Below are 21,228 nucleotides of genomic sequence, written 5' to 3' on the forward strand. Positions count from 1 at the left end.
AGGGGACTGTGATGGCCATTCCAGAACATTGTACTTCTCTCTCTGCATGAATGCCTTTGTAGATTCTGAACTGTGTTTTGGGTCATTGTCTTATTGGAATATCCAACCCCTGCGTAACTTCAACTTTGTGACTGATGCTTGAACATTATCCTGAAGAATTTGTTGATATTAGGTTGAATTCATCCGACCCTCGACTTTAACAAAGGCCCCAGTCCCTGAACTAGCCACACAGCCCCTCAGCATGATGGAACCATCCACCAAATTTGACAGTAGGTAGCAGGTGTTTTTCTTGGAATGCGGTGTTCTTCTTCCGCCATGCAAAGCACTTTTTATTTTGACCAAATAACTCAATTTTTGTCTCATCAGTCCAAAGCACTTTGTTCCAAAATGAATCTGGCTTGTCTAAATGAGCATTTGCATACAACAAGTGACTCTGTTTGTGGCGTGAGTGCAGAAAGGGCTTTTTCTCATCACCCTGCTATACAGATGTTCTTTGTGCAAATTTGGCTGAATTGTAGAACGAAGTACAGATACACCATCTGCAGCAAGATGTTCTTGCAGGTCTTTGGAGGTGATCTGTGGGTTGTCTGTAACCATTCTCACAATCCTGCTCATATGCCGCTCCTGTATTTTTCTTGGCCTGCCAGACCTGCTGGGTTTAACAGCAACTGTGCCTGTGGCCTTCCATTTCCTGATTCCATTCCTTACAGTTGAAACTGACAGTTTAAACCTCTGAGATAGCTTTTTGTAGCCTTCCCCTAAACCATGAGACTCAACAATCTTTGTTTTCAGATCTTTTGAGAGTTGCTTTGAGGATCCCATGCTGTCTGTCACTCTTCAGAGGAGAGTCAAAGGGGAAGCACAACTTGCAATTGACCACCTTAAATACCTTTTACCACTCATGATTGGACAGACCTGTCTATGAAGTTCAAGGCTTAACAAGCTAATCCAACCAATTTGGTGTTGCAAGTAATCAGCATTGAGCAGTGACAGGCATTCAAATCAGCAAAATTACAAGGGGCCCTAAAGTTTTGCACAGCCAGTTTTTCACATTTGATTTAATTTCATACAACTAAATACTGCTTCACTAAAAATCTTTGTTTGGAAAACACCCCAGTACTCAGATGTTCCTAGGAAATGAAAGACATACCACTGTTATCTTTTTTGTTGAAAGGAGAGTAAATTATTATGCAGCCTGAGAGGGGTTCACAAACTTTTTCATATGACTGTGTATTCTATTGAAATCAAGCAAACACTAATATGAATTATTGCGGGTTGAAAAATGACTGCCTGACTAATATGAGTTTAACTCAAAGCTTTATCTTTCTAAGATTGGCTCTTACATGCAGAGTTATGGGGCTCTGAAACAAATTGCAGAGACATGGAGTTGAAGTAGAACTCCTGACAACCTTTAAGTAGAATCTGGATGAGCTATTGGGGACAGCTTGGCTATTAGCTAAACAAACATGCTTGATGGACTGAATGGTCTCCTCTCGTCTCGTTCTTTTGTTCTTATAGGCCCCGTAACATATTTCAAAGTCAGCAATACCGCAAAGTGCTTAACAGGATTCATCAGTACCACTTACACCTGCCAATACATCCATCAATCCATATCACAGCTAACCCATCTCTCCCATTTGATTTTGTTAGATGAATGTTGAGAGGTAATCAATCGTCTGGACCTACTTAATCCAGTTTACAGATGTGGGGGCCACATACACCGGGCCAGTTTGAAGACACAAATCCTCCCATATGTGCATGTCTTAGTGGTATGGGAGGAAGTGATAAGTATGCAGAGGGAGATATGGTGCCTTGTAGAAGTAATTGCCCCCCTAGGTGTTTGTGCTGTTTTGCTGCTTTACAACCTGGAATCAAAATGGATTTTTGGTGGCGGTTAGCATCATTTGATGTACACAGCATGCCTACCGCTTTGAAGGTGCAAATTATTTCTTATTGAGACATAAACAATAATTTAGATGAAGAACAGCAATCCAGAGTATGCATAGGTACTCACCAAACCATTAATACTTTGTTGAGCCCCCTTATGCTGTAATTCCAGCTGCAAGTCTCTTGTTGAATGTCTCTATTAGCTTAGTACACCTGGCCACGGAAATTTTCATCCATCTCTCACGGCAAAACTGCACTGGTGTAAAGCAATCTTCAAGTCATGCCACAGATTCTCCATTGGATTGAGGTCATCCCAAGACATTTTAACGTTGCCCTTTAAACCACTCCAGTGTAGCTCTAGCAGTACGTTTAGGGTCAGTCATTGCCATGCAGGAAGGTGAACCTTCACCCCAATCTCAAATCTCTGACAGACTCAAACAAGTCTTCTTTAAGAACTGCACTGTATTTAGTGCCAGCCATCTTTCCTTCAATCCTAACCAGTTTTCTTGTCCACACAGCATGATGCTGCCACCACCATTCTTCCCTTTGGAAATGATACTCTTGGGGTGATGGGAAGTGTTGAGTTTGCGTCACTCTTGGTGTTTCTCATGATGGCCAAAAAGTTAAATTTTAGTTTCATCTGACAAGAGAACTTAATTCCATGTCTTTGGAGAGTCCACCTCATGCTGTTCGGCAAACTCCAAATTTGCTTACTTATTTTTTTTCTTTAAGCAAAGACTTTTTTCTGAGCACTCTGTCATGAAGCCCCGCTCTGTGCTCTGTACGGCTTAAAGTGGTCCTATGGACAGATACCCCCATCTCTGCTGTGGATCTTCGTAGCTCCTTCAGGGTTATCCTTGGTGTCTTTGTTGAATCTCTGATTAATGCTCTCCTTGCCTGTTCTGTGAGTTTTGCTGGGCAGTCTTCTGTTGTCAGTTGGTAGTGGTCCCATATCTTTCCATTTTGTCATAATGGATTTAAAGGTGCTTCCGGGCATATTCAAATCCGAACTTCTGCACATCTTTGGCTCTGACCTGTTTGGTTTGCTCCTTGGTCTTCATGTTGCTTGATTAGTGGTGTTGCTGTGTCAGGGGCTTTCCAGAACAGGCCTATTTATACAAACATCATGTGACAGATCATGTGACACTTTGATTGCACACAGGTGGACCCTATTCAACTAATTATGTGACTTCTGGAGTTAACTGGTCGGACAAGATCTTAGTCAGGAGTTTCATAGCAAAGGAGATGAATGTGTATGCTCACATAACTCGTATATATATAAATATACTAGCAAAATACCCGCGCTTCGCAGCGGAGAAGTAGTGTGTTAAAGAAGCAATGAAAAAGAAAAGGAAACATTTTGAAAATAACGTAACCTGATTGTCAATGTAATTGTTTTGTCACTGTTGTGAGTGATGAGTGTTGTTGTCATATATATATATATATATATATATATATATTTACACACACACATAAACATATATATATATATATACATATCTATACATATACACATACATACATATATATATATATATCTACATATATACACACACATACATACATACAAACACACATATATAAACATATATATACATATACATACATATCTACATATATACACACACAGCTATTTCTTATCAGTGCAATACGCTGTTTGTTAAAACGGTTGACTCCCGCTCTTACCTGCAATAACAAATCAAATCATGCAGTTGTCTTTGCTCATATGTCATTTTAGAGCTGGACGCCTGGCATCTTTTTTTGGCCACAAGTTCGTTTCTGTTTGGTGTGAGGTTCTGTGTTGTGGAGATTCTCAGGATGGATTGCAGGTGCTCATCAGTGAGGCGACTCCTGTGTGCTGTTTTGTTAGTCTTTATCACTGAGAAGAGCTTCTCACACAGATATGTGCTACCAAACATGCACAAGGTTCGAGCCGCATGTAGACGGACTTTTTTTGTTCTTCAAAGTCACCAAAGCGCCGTGCAAACTCAGTGCGCAATAACTATAGCTTCGCAATAACTTTCAGCATCATAAGATAGACTTGATTAATGCTGTAAGTGTTCGGCAAGGCAGCTGAAGTGCTGCATTATGGGACCTGTAGTTTATTGTGTTACCAGCGCTTCATATACCCGGGCCATTAATAACAATAATACAGTATATAAAATGATCTCGGGCGGATATAATTACACGCTGGCCGGATGTGGCCCGCCCTTGAGTTTGACACATATGGACTAAATAGAACTTGAAAAGATATATTTTTTCAAATGTGATCGCGCAATTCAGATAGAGTTGACGCAAGACTACAGCCTGCATGCCTCAATAAGTCATCCTCACCTCGCTCTTACTTTTTTACCGTTCATCTAATGAATACACTGAGTATGGCTTTACCAAAACAATCATTGATGGCGAATAAAGTATCCATTATTCGAGTATGTAGAGCGGGATATATATATATATATATATATATATATACCCGCGTATGCAGCGGAGAAGTAGTGTGTTAAAAAGTAGAAAAGAAAAGGGAACATTTTAAAAATAACGTAACATGACTGTCAATATACAGTATTTGTTTTGTGAGTGTTACTGAGTGTTGCTGTCATCAAGGATTTGATTATCATTATTTCTTTCAATCAGGTTCGTATTTGTAGGATGTGTTGTGTTCAAGTTACATTCCGTGTTTGTCAATCGTTGTAAAGATGACAGGTTTCATTCATCGATTCGTTTCTTACTGCATCAATAAACAGCTCGTCTTCTTCTTTATCTGAGACCTGACACACTGCATGCACAGGTTTTTTTTACACTGTCTTCCTTTAGCGGGACATTGACTTTTTCCACCGTGTGCTTTGTTTCCGCAGTAGCTGGATTTATGAATATGCTTGTATGTATCAGACGCTTCATATTTTTGCTGCCTTTTCAATTGTGTAATTCGGTTTTGTTCAGCTCTTTGGAACTGTTGCTTTTATCTGTGCACTGCGCCAGTTCACGTGAGCCACTCGGTGTACATGCATCGAAGGTTCCCAGCTGTGCTGGTGCCATCTCGTGCTATGTCCATAGCTTTATTTAATGTTACCTTAGTCCTGGCACTTAAAACTTTCTCTCGCAGTTTCGCTGAGTTTGTGCCAAACACCACCCTGACCATCTCATCTTCCTCTCCATAAGCACAGTCCTTCACCCGTGAATATTTACCCGTGGCAGTTTGCTATTGGATTGCCGCTGATGGACGGCCTTATATGGGCAGGCACTAAATTACAAACGCCAGCGGCAGCCTGTCTATGAACTTAATTTAAAGTGTAGGTTTACATCGTGCTTTGTTTCCGAAGTAGCAGAACTCATGAATATGGTTGTATATGTCACTCGCTCGCTTCTTATTGTTTCGCTGCCTTCTCAATTATATAATGCATGTTTTCTTGAGCGCTTTTTTGAGGTCTTTCTGGTTTTCTATGTACTGCGTGATTACGTAGGAGGCGTGATGATGTCACACGAAACTCCCCACGCGTTGAAGCTCATCTCCATTACAGTAAATGGAGAAAAACTGCTTCCAGTTATGACCATTACGCGTAGAATTTCGATATAAAACCTGCCCAACTTTTGTAAGGAAGCTGTAAGGAATGAACCTGCCAAATTTCAGCCTTCCACCCACACGGGAAGTTGGAGAATTAGTGATGAGTCAGTGAGTGAGTGAGTGAGTGAGTGAGTGAGGGCTTTGCCTTTTATTAGTATAGATTAGGGGGTTCCTGCCTGCTTGCTTTGCTCGCCATCCACTTCGCGTCTCTGTTGCTCATGTTGTGAAGAGGGGGGCTGAACGCATCCCAAGGAGACGCGGTCGCTCCTCTGAAACCCCCTCTTGAATGGTGATACAATGGGAAACAAATAGTTTTATTTTACCTCCTCTTTGCTCCATCAGCTGCTGGCTTACTGCTGCTGCCGTGCCGTATGATCTGCATCTCGCATGGCACTTTGAGCCTTTAACAGCCTGTACAGCAGCTGTCCTACTCCATGTGTTTTACTTTCGGCCCTGGGTGTGGTTAAATCTTTTGTCACACAGTACTGTCTCATGAGACGCGAGTTCTTGATATTTTTTAATTTAGAATTTAAAAAACGGAATAAGAATCTGAAAATCTAACAACATCACATTAAAGTTCGATAAAGTCTGAAATGAATGATACCATACAGATATACAGTATATGTAGGTTTTAAAATAAGCCCGATTTAAAGCGTGACCAAAAACGTGACATAGACATTTTTAGGCTTAGGATTTAGAATAGATATATGCTGTATACAATATATACTGCTCAAAAAAATTAAAGGAACACTCTTTAATCCGAGTATAGCATCAAGTCAATGAAACCTCTGGGCTATTGATCTGGTCAGTTAAGTAGCAGAGCAGGTTGTTAATCCGTTTCAGCTGCTTTGGTGTTCTTGAAATTAACAACAGGTGCATTAGAGGGGCAACAATGAGACGACCCCCAAAACATGAATGGCTTTAACAGGTGGAGGGAGGCCACTGACGCTTTTCCCTCCTCATCTGTTTTTTCACTCGTTTTGCATTTGGCTACGGTCAACGTCACTACTGGTAGCATGAGGCGATACCTGGACGCTACAGAGCTGGCACATTTAGACCAACTTCTCCATGATGGCACATCAATATGTGTCATTGCCAGAAGATTTGCTGTGTCTCAGCACAGTCTCAAGGACATGGAGGAGATTCTAGGGGACTGGCAGTTACTCTAGGAGAGCTGGACAGGGCCCCTCGTAGAAGGTCTTTAACCCATCAGCAGAACCCACCAGTATCTGCTCCTTTGGGCAAGGAGGAACAGGATGAGCACTGCCAGAGCCCACAAAATGACCTCCAGCAGGCCACTGGTGTGAATGTCTCTGACCAACCAATCAGAAACAGACTTCATGAGGGTGGCCTGAGGGCCCAACATCCTCTACTGGGCCCTGTGCTCTTTGCCCAGCACCGTGTAGCTTGATTGGCATTTGCCATAGAATACCAGAATTGGCAGGTCTGCCACTGGCGCTGTGTGCTTTTCACAGATGAGAGGAGGTTCACCCTGAGCACATGTGACAGACGTGAAAGGACTGGAGAAGCCGTGGAGAACATTATGTTGCCTGGGACGTCATTCAGCATGACCGGTTTGGTGGTGGGTTGCTCTCTACAGGCCTCTACAGGCTAGTCAATTTTACATTGACTGCCATCAGGTATCGGGATGAAATCCTTGGACTCATTGTCAGACACTATGCTGGTACAGTGGGTCCCAGGTTCCTCCTGGTGCACGACAATGCCTGGCCTCATGTGTCGAGAGTATGCAGGCAGTTCCTGGAGGAACAAGGAATTGATACCATTGACTGGCCCCCATGCTGTGCTCGCCTGACCTCAATCCAATAGAACACCTCTGGGTGTGACATTATGTTTTGCTCCATCCGACGCTGCCAGGTTGCACCTCAGAATGTCCAGAAGTTCAGTGATGCCCTGGTCCACACCTGTGATGAGATCCTCCAGGACACCATCAGGCATGTATACAAGCGCGTGAGGGCCATACAAACTGCTGAGTACGATTTGGCAAAATGGACTCACCTGCCTGCCTGTCACATCATTTTTTCACTTTGATTTTTTGGGGTGTCTTTGAATTCAGCCCTCTGTAGGTTGATCATTGTCATTTCCATCAAACGTTGTGGCATCCTTTCGTTCCTAACACATTACCATATCAGTCCATATCAGTATAGATATCCAGCAGGATTTTTTTTCCCATTGAGATCTGATGTGTTTTCAAAGTGTTCCTTTAATTTATTTGATCAGTTTACATATATAAAATATGTATTTATACAGTATATTTACCTTTATATATGGAAATTTTATTTTTATTCCAATCCAACAATTTGGACTATATTGTTAAGTCCATTACCTACATTTCAGTTTGTAATGAGCCAAAGCAGGGCGAACTCTGAGGAGATCTGTAACTGCTCAGGGACGGTGTGGCTCTGGAGTTGTGAGGCAGCACATGCAGCATTTTTACATTCATTCATTCAGTCATTGAAGTTCCAAACATTTTTCCAAGCCAGTATGCATTAGGCCATGGGAGTTGCACACATCCACAATGAAATCGGTTGTTTTCATGCGTCTCTCATATAGCATCTTACAAACGAGTCTCTAACGCAATTCAGAAGGATTCAAATCCCAGGCTGGTCAGCGTCGCACTAGTTTGGGTTTTTGTACAGTTCTTTGGCTTTTCTTCCCAAATCTCAAGAAGGTACGTGTTAAGTATATTCAAGACCCCAAATGGAAAGAAGTCCCAGAGGGGACTGGGCGGTCTCATGGTCTGGAATCCCTACAGATTTTATTTTTTCTCCAGCCGTCTGGAGTTTTTGTTTTTCTGTCCCCTGGCCATTGAACCTTACTCTTATTCGATGTTAATGTTGATTTATTTTTTTATAATTATGTCTTTCATTTTTCTATTCTTTAATATGTAAAGCACTTTGAGCTACTGTTTGTATGAAAATGTGCTATATAAATAAATGTTGTTGTTGTTGTTGTTGTTGAAATATAGAGATTAGAGTAATATAAATGTGTCTCACATGATATATTGCACGGGTGAGAGGAGCCATACAATTTCCCCTTTTCTTTACTATACAGAAGATGTTTAATGTTGTATTTAAATTTTGTTCTCTCTTTCTTGTTAACTTCCAAATCTCTTAGATGTTGAGTAATTTGCTGTAAGTACATTGATTTTACAACTCAAAAATGTAGAAATGCTGTGGCTGACACTACTACTGTACCAACTTAAGGTGGGTCACACAGCTGCATGAGTGCCCACCAGCAGTAACTGTATTCTTCAGTGACCCTACTTGATCTGTTTTGTAATTGCCACCTCTTCATTCTTTTTTTATTTTGCAGCAATGACAGTGCGATTCATCACCAAGAGGTTCATTGGAGAGTACGATCCAACTTTAGGTAGGTGTTGACAAGAAAAACAAATTTGACAACTTACAGTATGCCTGGCATACCACGCGGGTGCATTTGGCGACTAAGTTGAGTGAGATGAAAGTTGGCGCATTTCACATTTTTTATTCACTTCAGTGTTTAAAGTCAGTTATTACATTTTTGTGTATTAAATAGTTTTGTAACAATGAGTCATATTCAAAGGTAATAGCGATCATACATTAGAATGCAATTCAGTTGTGTTTGTAGACACCATTAAATATGTGCCTTTTGACAGCACTTTAGAGTGGAGTTAAAAACGGAGCACAAAGAGGCTTGTGGTGGCTCAGTGGCTTTCATAAACAGCAGGCAGCAACTCAAGTGACGTGAAACTGGCCTCGGCTGAAGTGTGTTAGTGGTGGAGGGTCTGGGACCAGCTGTTGTTCAGTTTTCTTAAAAGTAACATATTTGAAAGTACACTTAACTGAGTATTATACAGTAATTAACAAATGAAAAATAACTATTAATACAAAATAACCAATACTAGCATAAAATCACAAGGCCGAAGATCACAAAATATTTGAATTTTATTTTCCACCTTGAATTCTGTTACATTTGACATATTCAGGCAGTGGATGTCACTGAAAAACTTCCATCTATCCATTATCCAACCCGCTATATCCTTACTACGGGTCACGGGGGTCTGCTGGAGTCAATTCCGGCCAACACAGGATGTAAGGCAGGAAACAAACCCCAGTCAGGGTGCCAGCCCAGAACAGGGCACACACTACGGACAATTTAGAATCACCAATGCACCAAACCTGCATGTCTTTGGACTGTGGGAGGAAACTGGAGCACCGGAGGAAACCCACACAGACACGGAGAGAACATGCAAACTCCACGCAGGGAGGAACCGGGAAGCAAACCATGTCTCCTTACTGCGAGGCAGCAGCGCTACCACTGCGCCACCATGCCCTGAAAAACTTCAACATACAAATTTTAAAATTTTGTAAATTGCCACATCTCCATCAATTTTTATCACCTTATCTTTTCTTGTATATGCCGTTTCAAAATAATAACACTGGCATGTGAAAATACATATGTGACGAATTACAGGAATGTTTATCTGTGGCCCCCTGAACATGGCACTTGTGAACATTTGGGCAACTGACTGATGTAAAAGGCACTATATGATAGATAGATAGATAGATAGATAGATAGATAGATGTGAAAGGCACTATATAATAGATAGATAGATAGATAGATAGATGTGAAAGGCACTATATAATAGATAGATAGATAGATAGATGTGAAAGGCACTATATAATAGATAGATAGATAGATAGATAGATGTGAAAGGCACTATATAATAGATAGATAGATAGATGTGAAAGGCACTATATAATAGATAGATAGATAGATAGATAGATAGATGTGAAAGGCACTATATAATAGATAGATAGATAGATAGATGTGAAAGGCACTATATAATAGATAGATAGATAGATAGATTGTACACTGGAATATGCAAATGCATGCTGTATGTTCAATTTGTTAAAATTATATAAATAAGTAAGAACTTGGGAAAGAGGATTGTAAAAGGAGACAGTTATCTTACATTTTTATTCAGTCTGAAGATACACAGAAGCCAAAGGGTCTCTGTTTGGTTTTGATAAACTGTAACACATTCTTGTATGTTATACCACAAAGTAACCCGCACAGCACACACTGTAACTATAAATGCAGTTCCATTTTTAAACCCATCATTTATTTACATCAGTTAGGGCAGCTACACCTTTCCTGTGTAATTAATTAATTAATGAATTAAAAAAAAAAAAAACAGGAAGCAATGAGGGGAACAGTTAAAAATCCCTGGCCCTAAATAACAGAAATATGTTATTTTGTATCAAAAAAGAGTTATTTTCAAAATATGCTCAAAAAAAGCAATGCGAGAATAAAAGCAAAAATTAGGTCAGAAAGGTATGTCTTAAAAGACAAACTAAACAGAGCAAAAACAGTCAACAAGCTCAAATCTTTATCCTTAAATTGCTGTCTGATAAACACGAGTTAAGTTGTAGCAGGTTTCATTTCGAAATTTTACGCATAGCGGTCATAACGGTCGACAACGTCCGCCATGTTGAACTTTCTTATTTATGGCCCCATCTTCACAAAATTTGGTAGGCGGCTTCCCTGCGCTCACCGAAACCAATGTACGTACTTATTTCGGTGGTGTGACGCCACTGTCAGCCGCCATATTGAACTTTCCAACGTCACTAAATCTTCAACTTCCCGTGTAGGTAGAAGGCTGAAATTTGGCAGGCTCATTCCTTACAGATTACTTACAAAAGTTAAGCAGGTTTCATTTCGAAATTCTATACATAACGGTCATAACGGTCGACAACGTCCGCCATGTTGAACTTTCTTATTTATGGCCCCATCTTCACAAAATTTGGTAGGCGGCTTCCCTGCGCTAACTGAAACCAATGTACGTATTTATTTCGGTGGTATGACGCCACTGTTGGCTGCCATATTGAACTTTTCAACAGTCTTTGTTACTTACGGGCCCGTCTTCAAGAAATTTGGTACACGGGTTCCCAACGCTAACTGAATCCTACTTACGTACATATATACGCCCATAGCCTGCAGCTCGGTCACCGTGTGAGGTGGCGTTGGGTCCCCCATCCCAACGCCTCCCACGTTGTTGGCTGCCTGCCTATATAAGGCCGTCCGTTGCTCCGGTCTCTACATTTCCCTTCCTTGCTTCGCCACAGGATTCACGTCTCCCTGCTGATAACTACAGCCTTTTTATTTAATCCACGGCTTCTCCTCTATCTTATTGTTTGTTTATTACAATTATAGTTATTGTGTAGGTATTTTAGACTTACTTTACATTGTTCAGGTACCCATTTCCTTTATCGTTCCAACCGTAACCCCATTAACATGTCTATCGAGGTGATCACCATTGATCAAAGAACTGTCAATTACTGAGTGGTTTCCATGCCTGGAGATGGCACCTACCGTTTCCTTTCTCTTTGTTTCATATTGCACGGCCATATCAGGCTCACTCTTGATATCCAGAGGAACATTGTGTCTTATGTATTGAATGACTGGGACAGGTTCAAGGTGTGGACTTATGACGGTACAGGAGATAATTAGACTACACAGGAGCACTAAAAGAGTGAAATGCTTAAGCCCTTCACCTATGGATCTGCATGTGAGTTGATGGCTGCCGTTGAATTGTTCGGTTGTCGCTTTCAAGTGTACCGAAATGGCCAAATATTTTACACCTTTCGACAACCGCCAATGCCTCTTAAACATCTTAGATTCACGGGTGACGATTTCAGTAGTGGACACTTTGATGTTTATGAATGTTTAAACTCTCAAAAGCTGGATGTGAAGTTATCAATGAAACCAGTTGTATGCTTACAACGCTTGACAGAAGCACAAGTCCTACAAATACTGTCGTAATTGAAACAAACCATGAAACTCAAACCGATTATGACAGCAGCAGTCCAAGCTGTGAGATTTGAGACAAGATTACTTTTCACACGGCCAGCTGCACGTTGCATGCTCAAGAGTAAGCTCAGCGCACAGCTTGGTCATATTACAACCGGAGGGCCGAACTGACAACATGGTATACAAAGAGATCCTTAACAAATAATTATTGGTATATTTTCCCTCAGTTTAAAAAGGTTTAATTTTCTTCTCAATAAAAATTTTAAGGCAGTACTTCACCGCTGCGAAGCGCGGGTATTTTGCTAGTATATATATATATATACTGAGTATAATTTATACATAAAATGTATGTTGTCGTACCTTGCATAACTGAATAACCTTTATGGCACAATAACAATTCAATACATTTATGGTCACTACAGTATTTGGATTTAATAATCGTCATGTGGGAAAAGGCTGACTCGTATAAATAAGTAGAGCCAAATAATGCAGTCAAGGAGCATTTGAATTCAGCCAAGTGAAAAATGACGGCTGTCCGATTAACTGTGATTTTTAGTTCCCTCTCCTTTCTCTTTCTCAGAGCGCTTTTTGGAAGGACGTCACTTTATAGTTTTTATGAACAGTTCGAAAGTTCCTTTCCACATTTTCCTTCTTTGGAATAGCAATGATAGATTGACAGATCAGACAAACGCACTTCGATTGTGACATTGTGAGAAAAAAAATCCTCTTCCAATTCCACATCCAGCCCATACCCTCCACAAACAATTTTTTTTTAAATCCCCTCTTTAGTCGATATAAATTGGAAGGCTAACTAGATCACAGACAGAGTTTTACAGTAGCTTGCGTGTTTGATCGTGTGTGTGGGATGACCAGTATGTTAGAAGAGAAGAGATCTCAGACTGGCTGCCCTATATGTCAATCAAGTGGCAAATGCCACAGGGAGGATATATCGTAAAATAACGTTTAAAAATATTTTTTTGAATGCAACGCAATCTACCTGCACTACCTTTGCGATCTACCAGTCGATCGCGATCGATGCATTGGGCACCCCTGTAGTAGATGATCTATAGAGGGAGGTCACCCATTAGTGGTCTTGTAAACTGTCTTCGAGGCTGTAGCACCAAATACAAGCATATTCTTGAGTAACACACATAAACAGAGGATAATGGGGTCTGAAATAAGTGAAAAATCAGCGTGGCACCACAGGACAGAATATTTCGCTTTCAGTTACTTTTTTTCTTATTAGCCATATTTTTTGCAACATGTGTATTTTACAAAAATAATTTACATATGCTCGATGGCGAGCGCCTGGTTGCCGGGCACAGCCCGAAGAGGTAACGTGGGTCCTCCTCCCCATGGGCTCACCACCTATGGGAGGGGCCAAGGAGGTTGGGTGCAGTGTGAGTTGGGTGGTGGCCGAAGGCGGGGACCTTGGCGGTCTGATCCTCGGCTACAGAAACTGGCTCTTGGGACGTGGAATGTCACCTCTCTGAAGGGGAAGGAGCCTGAGCTAGTGCGCGAGGTCGAGAGGTTCCGGCTAGATATAGTCGGACTCACCTCGATGCACAGCTTGGACTCTGGAACCAATCTCCTTGAGAGAGGCTGGACTCTCTACCACTCTGGAGTTGCCCCCGGTGAGAGGCGCCGAGCAGGTGTGGGCATACTTATTGCCCCCCGACTCGGAGCCTGTGCATTGGGGTTTACCCCGGTGGACGAGAGGGTGGTCTCCCTCCGCTTTCGGGTGGGGAAGGGTCCTGACTGTTGTTTGTGCATATGCGCCGAACAGCAGTTTGGAGTATCCACCCTTTTTGGAGTCTCTGGAGGGGTTGCTAGAGGGCATACCTTCTGGGATTCCCTCGTTTTGCTGGGAGACTTCAATGCTCACGTGGGCAATGACAGTGAGACCTGGAAGGGCGTGATTGGGAGGAATGGCCCCGATCTGAACCCGAGCGGTGTTTTGTTATTGGACTTCTGTGCTCGCCACGGATTGTCCATAACGAACACCATGTTCAAACATAAGGGTGTTCATATGTGCACTTGGCACCAGGACACCCTAGGCCTCAGGTCGATGATCGACTTTGTGGTCGTGTTGTCGGACTTGCGGCCATATGTCTTGGACACTCGGGTGAAGAGAGGGGCGGAGCTGTCAACTGATCACCACCTGGTGGTGAGTTGGCTTCGATGGTGGGGGAAGATGCCGGTCAGACCTGGTAGGCCTAAACGTGTTGTGAGGGTCTGCTGGGAATGGCTGGCAGAGTCCCCTGTCAGAAGTAGCTTCAACTCCCACCTTCGGCAGAACTTCAACCACATCCTGAGGGAGGTGGGGGACATTGAGTCCGAATGGGCCATGTTCCGTGCCTCTATTGTTGAGGCGGCTGACCGGAGCTGTGGCCGCAAGGTGGTCGTGCCTGTCGTGGTGGCAATCCCCGAACCCGTTTGTGGACACCGGCGGTGAGGGATGCCGTCAAGCTGAAGAAGGAGTCCTATAGGACCTTTTTGTCCTGTGGGTCTCTGGAGGCAGCTGATAGGTACCAGCAGGCCAAGTGGAATGCGGCTTTGGTTGTTGCTGAGGCAAAAACTCGGGCATGGGAGGAGTTTGGAGAGGCCATGGAGAACGACTTTCGGACGGCTTCGAGGAGATTCTGGTCCACCATCCGCATCTCAGGAAGGGGAAACAGTGCAGTGTCAACACCGTATATGGTGGGGATGGTGCGCTGCTGACCTCGACTCGGGACGCTGGGGGTCGGTGGGGGAGTACTTCCAAGACCTCCTCAATCCCACTAACATGCCTTCCAATGAGGAAGCAGAGCCTGGGGACTCTGAGGTGGGCTCTCCCATCTCTGGGACTGAAGTCAAAAGGTGGTCCCTGTACAACCGGTGTCAGAGCTTGGTCCGCATTGCCGGCAGTAAGTCGAGCCCGTTTCCAGTGAGAGTTGGACTCCGCCAGGGCTGCCCTTTGTCACCGATTCTGTTCATAGCAGCCAGGGTGTTGAAGGGGTCCGGTTTGGTGGACTCAGGATCGGGTCACTGCTTTTTGCAGATGATGTTGTCCTGTTTGCTTCATCAGGTCATGATCTTCAGCTCTCTCTGGATCGGTTGGGTGAGAGATCCTGCCCCAAGTGGAGGAGTTCAAGTATCTCGGGGTCTTGTTCACGAGTGAGGGAAGAATGGAGAGTGAGATCGACAGACGGATTGGTGCGACGTCCGCAGTGATGCGGGCTCTGCATCGGTCTGTTGTGGTGAAAAAGGTGCTGAGCCGTAAGGCAAAGCTCTCAATTTACCAGTCGATCTACGTTCCTACCCTCACCTATGGTCATGAGCTATGGGTAGTGACCTGAGATCACGAATACAAGCGGCTGAAATAAGTTTCCTCTGCAGGGTGTCTGGGCTTTCCCTTAAAGATAGGGTGAGAAGCTCAGTCATCCGGGAGGGGCTCAGAGTAGAGCCGCTGCTCCTCCGCATCAAGAGGAGTCAGATGAGGTGCCCTGTTGAGGTGTTTCGGGCACGTCCAACCAGGAGGAGGCCCCGGGGAAGACCCAGGACACACTGGAGGGACTATGTCTTCCGGCTGGCCTGGGAACGCCTTGGAATTCTCCCAGAAGAGCTGGAAGAAGTGGCCGGGGAGAGGGAAGTCTGGGCCTCTCTGCTTAAGCTGCTGCCCCCGTGACCCGACCTCGGATAAGCGGAAGAGGATGGATGGATGGATGGATAATTTACATATGTTGAACTACTACATCTACCCTGAAAGAGTTAATTAAATACTAGTGAACATGCATGCATTCAGTTTCGCCAGCTGTGTTCTGCTCAACTAATTTATAACGTTCTCGATTGTGTGCTAGATTGTGCTCAAGTGCGCTATATTCAGGATTCATTCTTGCTTATCAGTGTAGTTCATTGTCTTGTCTTTGTATTTTTTTTGTCCTACATCAAAAAATTGTTTTCTGTGATGTGCTTGACACTCAGAAGATGTCACTGCTCTTCTTTTTCTTTCTGCCATTAATGTGGCAATTCTACATTTTGCTATCACTTTGCTGTAAATACACACGGCCCCAGGTAACTTTGCTGTTCTTTGCTTATGTTTAATAAAGTTTGATGTTCAATGATCAATAAACACAATATTTACACTTAATAATGAATTCTAAACACAAGGACCATGGTCTTATTACAATAAACTATTCTGGCGACCAGGTCACCACAACCTATTTTTTTTTTTCAATTTTCAGGACTAATATCACTATATTCAAGATTAATCTCTGCCTGTCTATGTGGTTCAGTGTCTTGTCTTCTTATTCTTTCTTGTTTTTCATCATTTAATCACCTTCTGTAATGTGCCTGACTCTCAACAGAAGTTGATGCTCTTCTTTTTCTTTTAGCCATTATGATGCTCATCACTTGGTTTCTCAATGACTTTGCCATAAGCACATAATCAGAGGTCACTTTGCTGCCCTTCAAGACCACCAACTTGCTACTACCTAAAATTATATATTGAATATCACGTCTTGCCCTGTCAGTGTGGTTCATTGTCTTGTCATTGTATTGTTTTTTTTGTTCTATGTCACATCATTGCTTTCTGTGATGTGCTTGACGCTCAGCAGATGTTACTGCTCTTCTTTTTTTATGCCATTATGCTGGTCATCACTGGATTTTCCAATCACTTTGCCATAAATACACACGGCCCTAGGTAACTTTGCTGTTCATTGCTTATGTTTAATAAAGTTTGATGTTCGATGATCAATAAACACAATACACTTAATAATGAATTCTAAAGACAAGGACTGTGGTTTTATTACCATAAACTATTCTGGCAACCAGGTCACCACAACCTTTTTATTTTTATTTTTTTTACTTTAATGACTTATCACACTCTTTTCTTCATTACCTTTTGCTTGCCAGTGTGGTTCAGTGTCTTGTCTTCTTTTTCTTTCTTGTTCTTCATCTCTTAATGGCCTTATGCAATTTGCTTGACTCTCAGCAGAAGTTGCTGCTCTTCTTTTCCTTTCTACCATTATGGTGCTTATCACTTGTTTTCTCAGTGACTTGTTCACAGGTCATTTTGCTGCCCTTTATGGCCACCAAATTACCATAACCTAAAATCTTATCTATGTGGTTCAGTGTCTTGTCTTCTTATTCTTTCTTGATCTTTGTCACTTAATCACCTATTTTGATTTGGTTGGCACTCAGTAGATGACACTGCTTTTTTTTTGTCTTTCTGCCACAGTGGAGGTTTCATTTCTCTGTCACTTAAACAAATTACCAGAGATCATGGCCACCAGGTCCTCACTACCTAAAATGGTTTGAATTTTCAGAACATGTCGTATCATAAGCATTCCATTAAGACCAAGATCAGAGTCCTTGCCTCATTAATTTGTAAGTAATGACTGCCAGGTAGACAGACTGTGGTCCCCGGCCGGGACGCCCAGGAGGACGAGAGGAGGGCTTGTGCCTCCTCCAGACCGCGAGGGGGCATCCGTCCTGGTTATGTTGGGGGCCTCAGGTAAAGGGCTTGGAAGCCCAGCCCTGTAGGGACCCGTGGCCACCGCCAGGCGGCGCCCCGATGCCGGTATATCCTGTGTGGTCCCCGGTCGGGCTCCCAGAAGGACCAGAGGAGGGCTTTTGCCTCCTCCAGACCGAGAGGGGGCGTCCGTCCTGGTTATACTGGAGGCCACGGGTAGAGGGCTTGGAAGCCCAACCGTGTAGGGGCCCGTGGCCACCGCCAGGCGGCGCCCAGGTGCCTGAGGAACCCTGGAGCCCAGCACTTCCGCCACACCAGGAAGTGCTGGGGGGAAGACGACAGGGGACACCCGGACGGCTTCCGGGGCGCAGCCGGCACTTCCGCCACACTGGGGTGTGGCTAGGACTGATTGCCGGGAAGCAGCTGGAGCCCATCCGGGTTCCTATAAAAGGGGCCGCCTCCCTCCAGTCAGTGGTAGATGTCGGGTGGAAGTGGACAGAGCTGGAGAGAGGAATGGAGGCGGCCAGGAAAGGAAGGCACAAAGGACTGTGTGGCCTGGACAATTGGGGCATCGGTGCTGGAGGCACTGGGGTTTGTGCACGTGACTTATTTGTGTAAATATTGTAAATAAACAGTGTGTGGTGACAATATGATGTCCGTCTGTCTGTGTCCGGGTCCAAGTTCACACAGACCTTAACATTTTATACACTATATATATATATTTTATATACAAGGCTTGCTGCTGCTGCTGTGCCACGTGATCTGCATCTTGTGCGGTGCTTCAAACGTTTAAAAGCCTGTACAGTGTTTGAATAACGTTTCTGTCTCCAAAATCTCCTGTGTATCTGTGCAACTCTGTGACCCAAGCATGACAGCGTATGTGGATTTCACTTTCACCAAACAACCAATCTTTTAATTTTTGCGGATATGCCTCTTCATTGGGAAGAAACACTACTTTTCCCTGATGGCAACATGAATCAGACGATCTGCAAGTCTCAAACTTAAAGTTTAAAGCCCAACAATATATTCAATCTCTTTTCGCTGTTCCGTTATTTCACCAAGTAATAATTTCCGTTTGTTTGTGCTAATGCGATCTTTACTATCATTTTTTGAGACTTTCGAATTTTAGTACTTTCATTATCTCTAACCTGTTCTTCATGTGTATCACACAAATGAGAAATGATTGAACCGTGTGCGGGGTTGTAAATGTTTTAGATGTGGGCGGAACTTTTCCAACTCTCTTTGCATAAAGTCTTATCTCGCGGGGCTTTAAATTTTCTCTCGTAGGACATGAAAGTGTCTTTCTTCAAACGATCACATCTTGTCTCCCAAGACATAGATAAGCAAAAGAAACATGAGCTGTACCATACCAAATAAGACTCCTACACCCTGTAAGCTTTATGTTGTACATTTTCAGTGTAAAGAAATAATTTAACAATCCTTTTTTTATTTCCAGAGACAATATACAGACATGAAACTTCAATAAGTGGAGACGTCGTTCACTTTGAAATATTAGACACAGCTGGCCAGGTAAGAATTGATTTCAAAAATTACATTTTCACTGTCTAAGCATTTAACATCGAGTTATGTCATATTTGATACAGCGTCTCCAATAGTGAATATCATCATCTAGCACTTTACGTTAATGGTGTTTCTAAAGGTGTTGATTTTCTGTTGTTCCTGGAACTGCATCAGTGTCCTCACTCCATAACTAATTAGCTTTAAAGTCAACCTCTGACATCACAAAGCTGAAACTGCTTCAAAAGTCAGGCAGCATCCCATGTGTGGAAAAAAAAAATGGTGACTGTTCACAAAAACCGCATACAAAATCCTCCAACGCTTGAAGTTAAAACCATTGCCATTGTTTAAATTCGTAAGATAAGTGGATTTTTTAAAACTGTTATTATAGGATGCAAAATCATCCATCTTTGTACACAGCAGGCAGCAGTAGCTCAGTCAGTAGAGCGGGTTGTCCAGCAATCAGAGGGTCGCAGGTTCGATCCTGGCTCCCGGCTTGAGAATGCAGCTGTTGTGTCCTTGGGCAAGACACTTAACCTACCGGAAGGAAGGATTGGTGGCGCCAGTGTTTGGCAGCCTCGCCTCTGTCAGGGTGCCCCAGGGCAGCTGTGGCTACAAAGTCCGTTATTTACAAAGTAGCTTATCATCACCAATGGGTGAAGCGCCTAGGGGGGTTCTTGAACTCTAGTAGGCGCTATATCAAATACAGGCCATTTACACACAGTTTAGTGGTGGAGTGGTGGCTGTGAGGCTAAGGATCTGCGCTGGTATCCTGAAGGTTGCCAGTTCGAATCCCCGTCACTGCCAAAAGGGATCCTACTCTAATGGGCTGTTGAGCAAGGCCCTTAACTTTCAATTGCTCCAGGGGTGCTTTACAGTGGCTGACCCTGCACTCTAACCCCAAGGGGTATGTGAAAACTAACAAATTCCTATAAGGTGAAATAAAGAACAGTCCTTGCTTTAAGACGACAGAGGCTGGCTGATTGTTCAGGTGGCTGTGATGGATTTATGACATCGTAACTGGAAGTGACGTTTTCCTGCAGGCGCCGGAACCAGAAGTGATGTCTTCAGGGTTGGTTTAGACCGGTTTTCCCGTTTTTGGTCTGCAGAGGCAACAGAAGAAGGTTTATCGCACTCTGCCACCCCCTGGCCTGGCGTGGAACTACCTTCACTTGGCCCGTACAGCACCCTCCTATTCACACGTGTGTGACAGCTGCTAAACCGATTTTTATGCACGTGTGTATGCGCTACATTAAGTCACATCTGTACCATTCAGCGCTTTCCTGGGAAAGGTTTACCTTATAGATGGTGGATAATACAGTCTGAAGGGTGATATGTTGGCGTAGAAGCCAGACGTATTTTCTCAACGTTCCTAGCTAGGTCTTCCCTTGTGTTCCTAGTTTTCATGTTCACTTTACTTGGGTTTCCTTCTCCAGTTAAGAGATGTATGTCATATTCAGCACATTCTTGCAGTCACTTCCAGTTGACATTTTTCCATATTTGGGTTCTCCTCGTCCAGTGAAGAGACGTATGTCAGGTTCTGCACATTCTTATGGTCACTTCTATGCAACATGTGATTTTTTTTTTCAAAATTTGGGTTCTTGCAAATGTCATTTTATTAGGCATTTGGGTATAAAGATTGTTATGAAATATGATGTTTGCTACTGTATTTGTGAGGTGTGCATCTGTTAACGTTGGTCACTTGTGTGTGAAGTGGATTTGCCAGCTCAGATTGTTTGGCTTTTAGGAATTTCAAGAAATCCACGTTGGCTCGTAGTTTATGCCAAGTTTAGTTTTGACCCAACTTGCCAAGGAGATTCTTCTTTATTGATGTCAAACTATCTTATTGTAATGCCCTTGCACCACCCTTCCTTTAATCAGCGTGCAAGACCCTGAGCTCTTTATTATGGTGTCGCCACCTCTATTGTTGGCATGTACAATATATGCCACCTTCAGCCTTTGAACACATAACCAAATCACAGTTTACTCTAAATTT

General features: G+C 43.1%; 1 protein-coding gene across 1 annotated transcript in view; it reads left to right on the forward strand.

The window, feature by feature from the left end:
* Nucleotides 1–21,228, forward strand: part of LOC120523501 (ras-related and estrogen-regulated growth inhibitor-like) — a 58,103-nt gene that overhangs the window by 15,429 nt on the left and 21,446 nt on the right. Inside the window, exons 2-3 of the mRNA XM_039744876.1 lie at nt 8,783–8,839; nt 19,171–19,244. Of these exons, the coding sequence (XP_039600810.1) occupies nt 8,783–8,839; nt 19,171–19,244 (131 nt within the window). The remainder of the gene's footprint in view (nt 1–8,782; nt 8,840–19,170; nt 19,245–21,228) is intronic.

This window comes from Polypterus senegalus, chromosome 1 (assembly GCF_016835505.1).
Source record: "Polypterus senegalus isolate Bchr_013 chromosome 1, ASM1683550v1, whole genome shotgun sequence".
NCBI lineage: Eukaryota > Metazoa > Chordata > Cladistia > Polypteriformes > Polypteridae > Polypterus > Polypterus senegalus.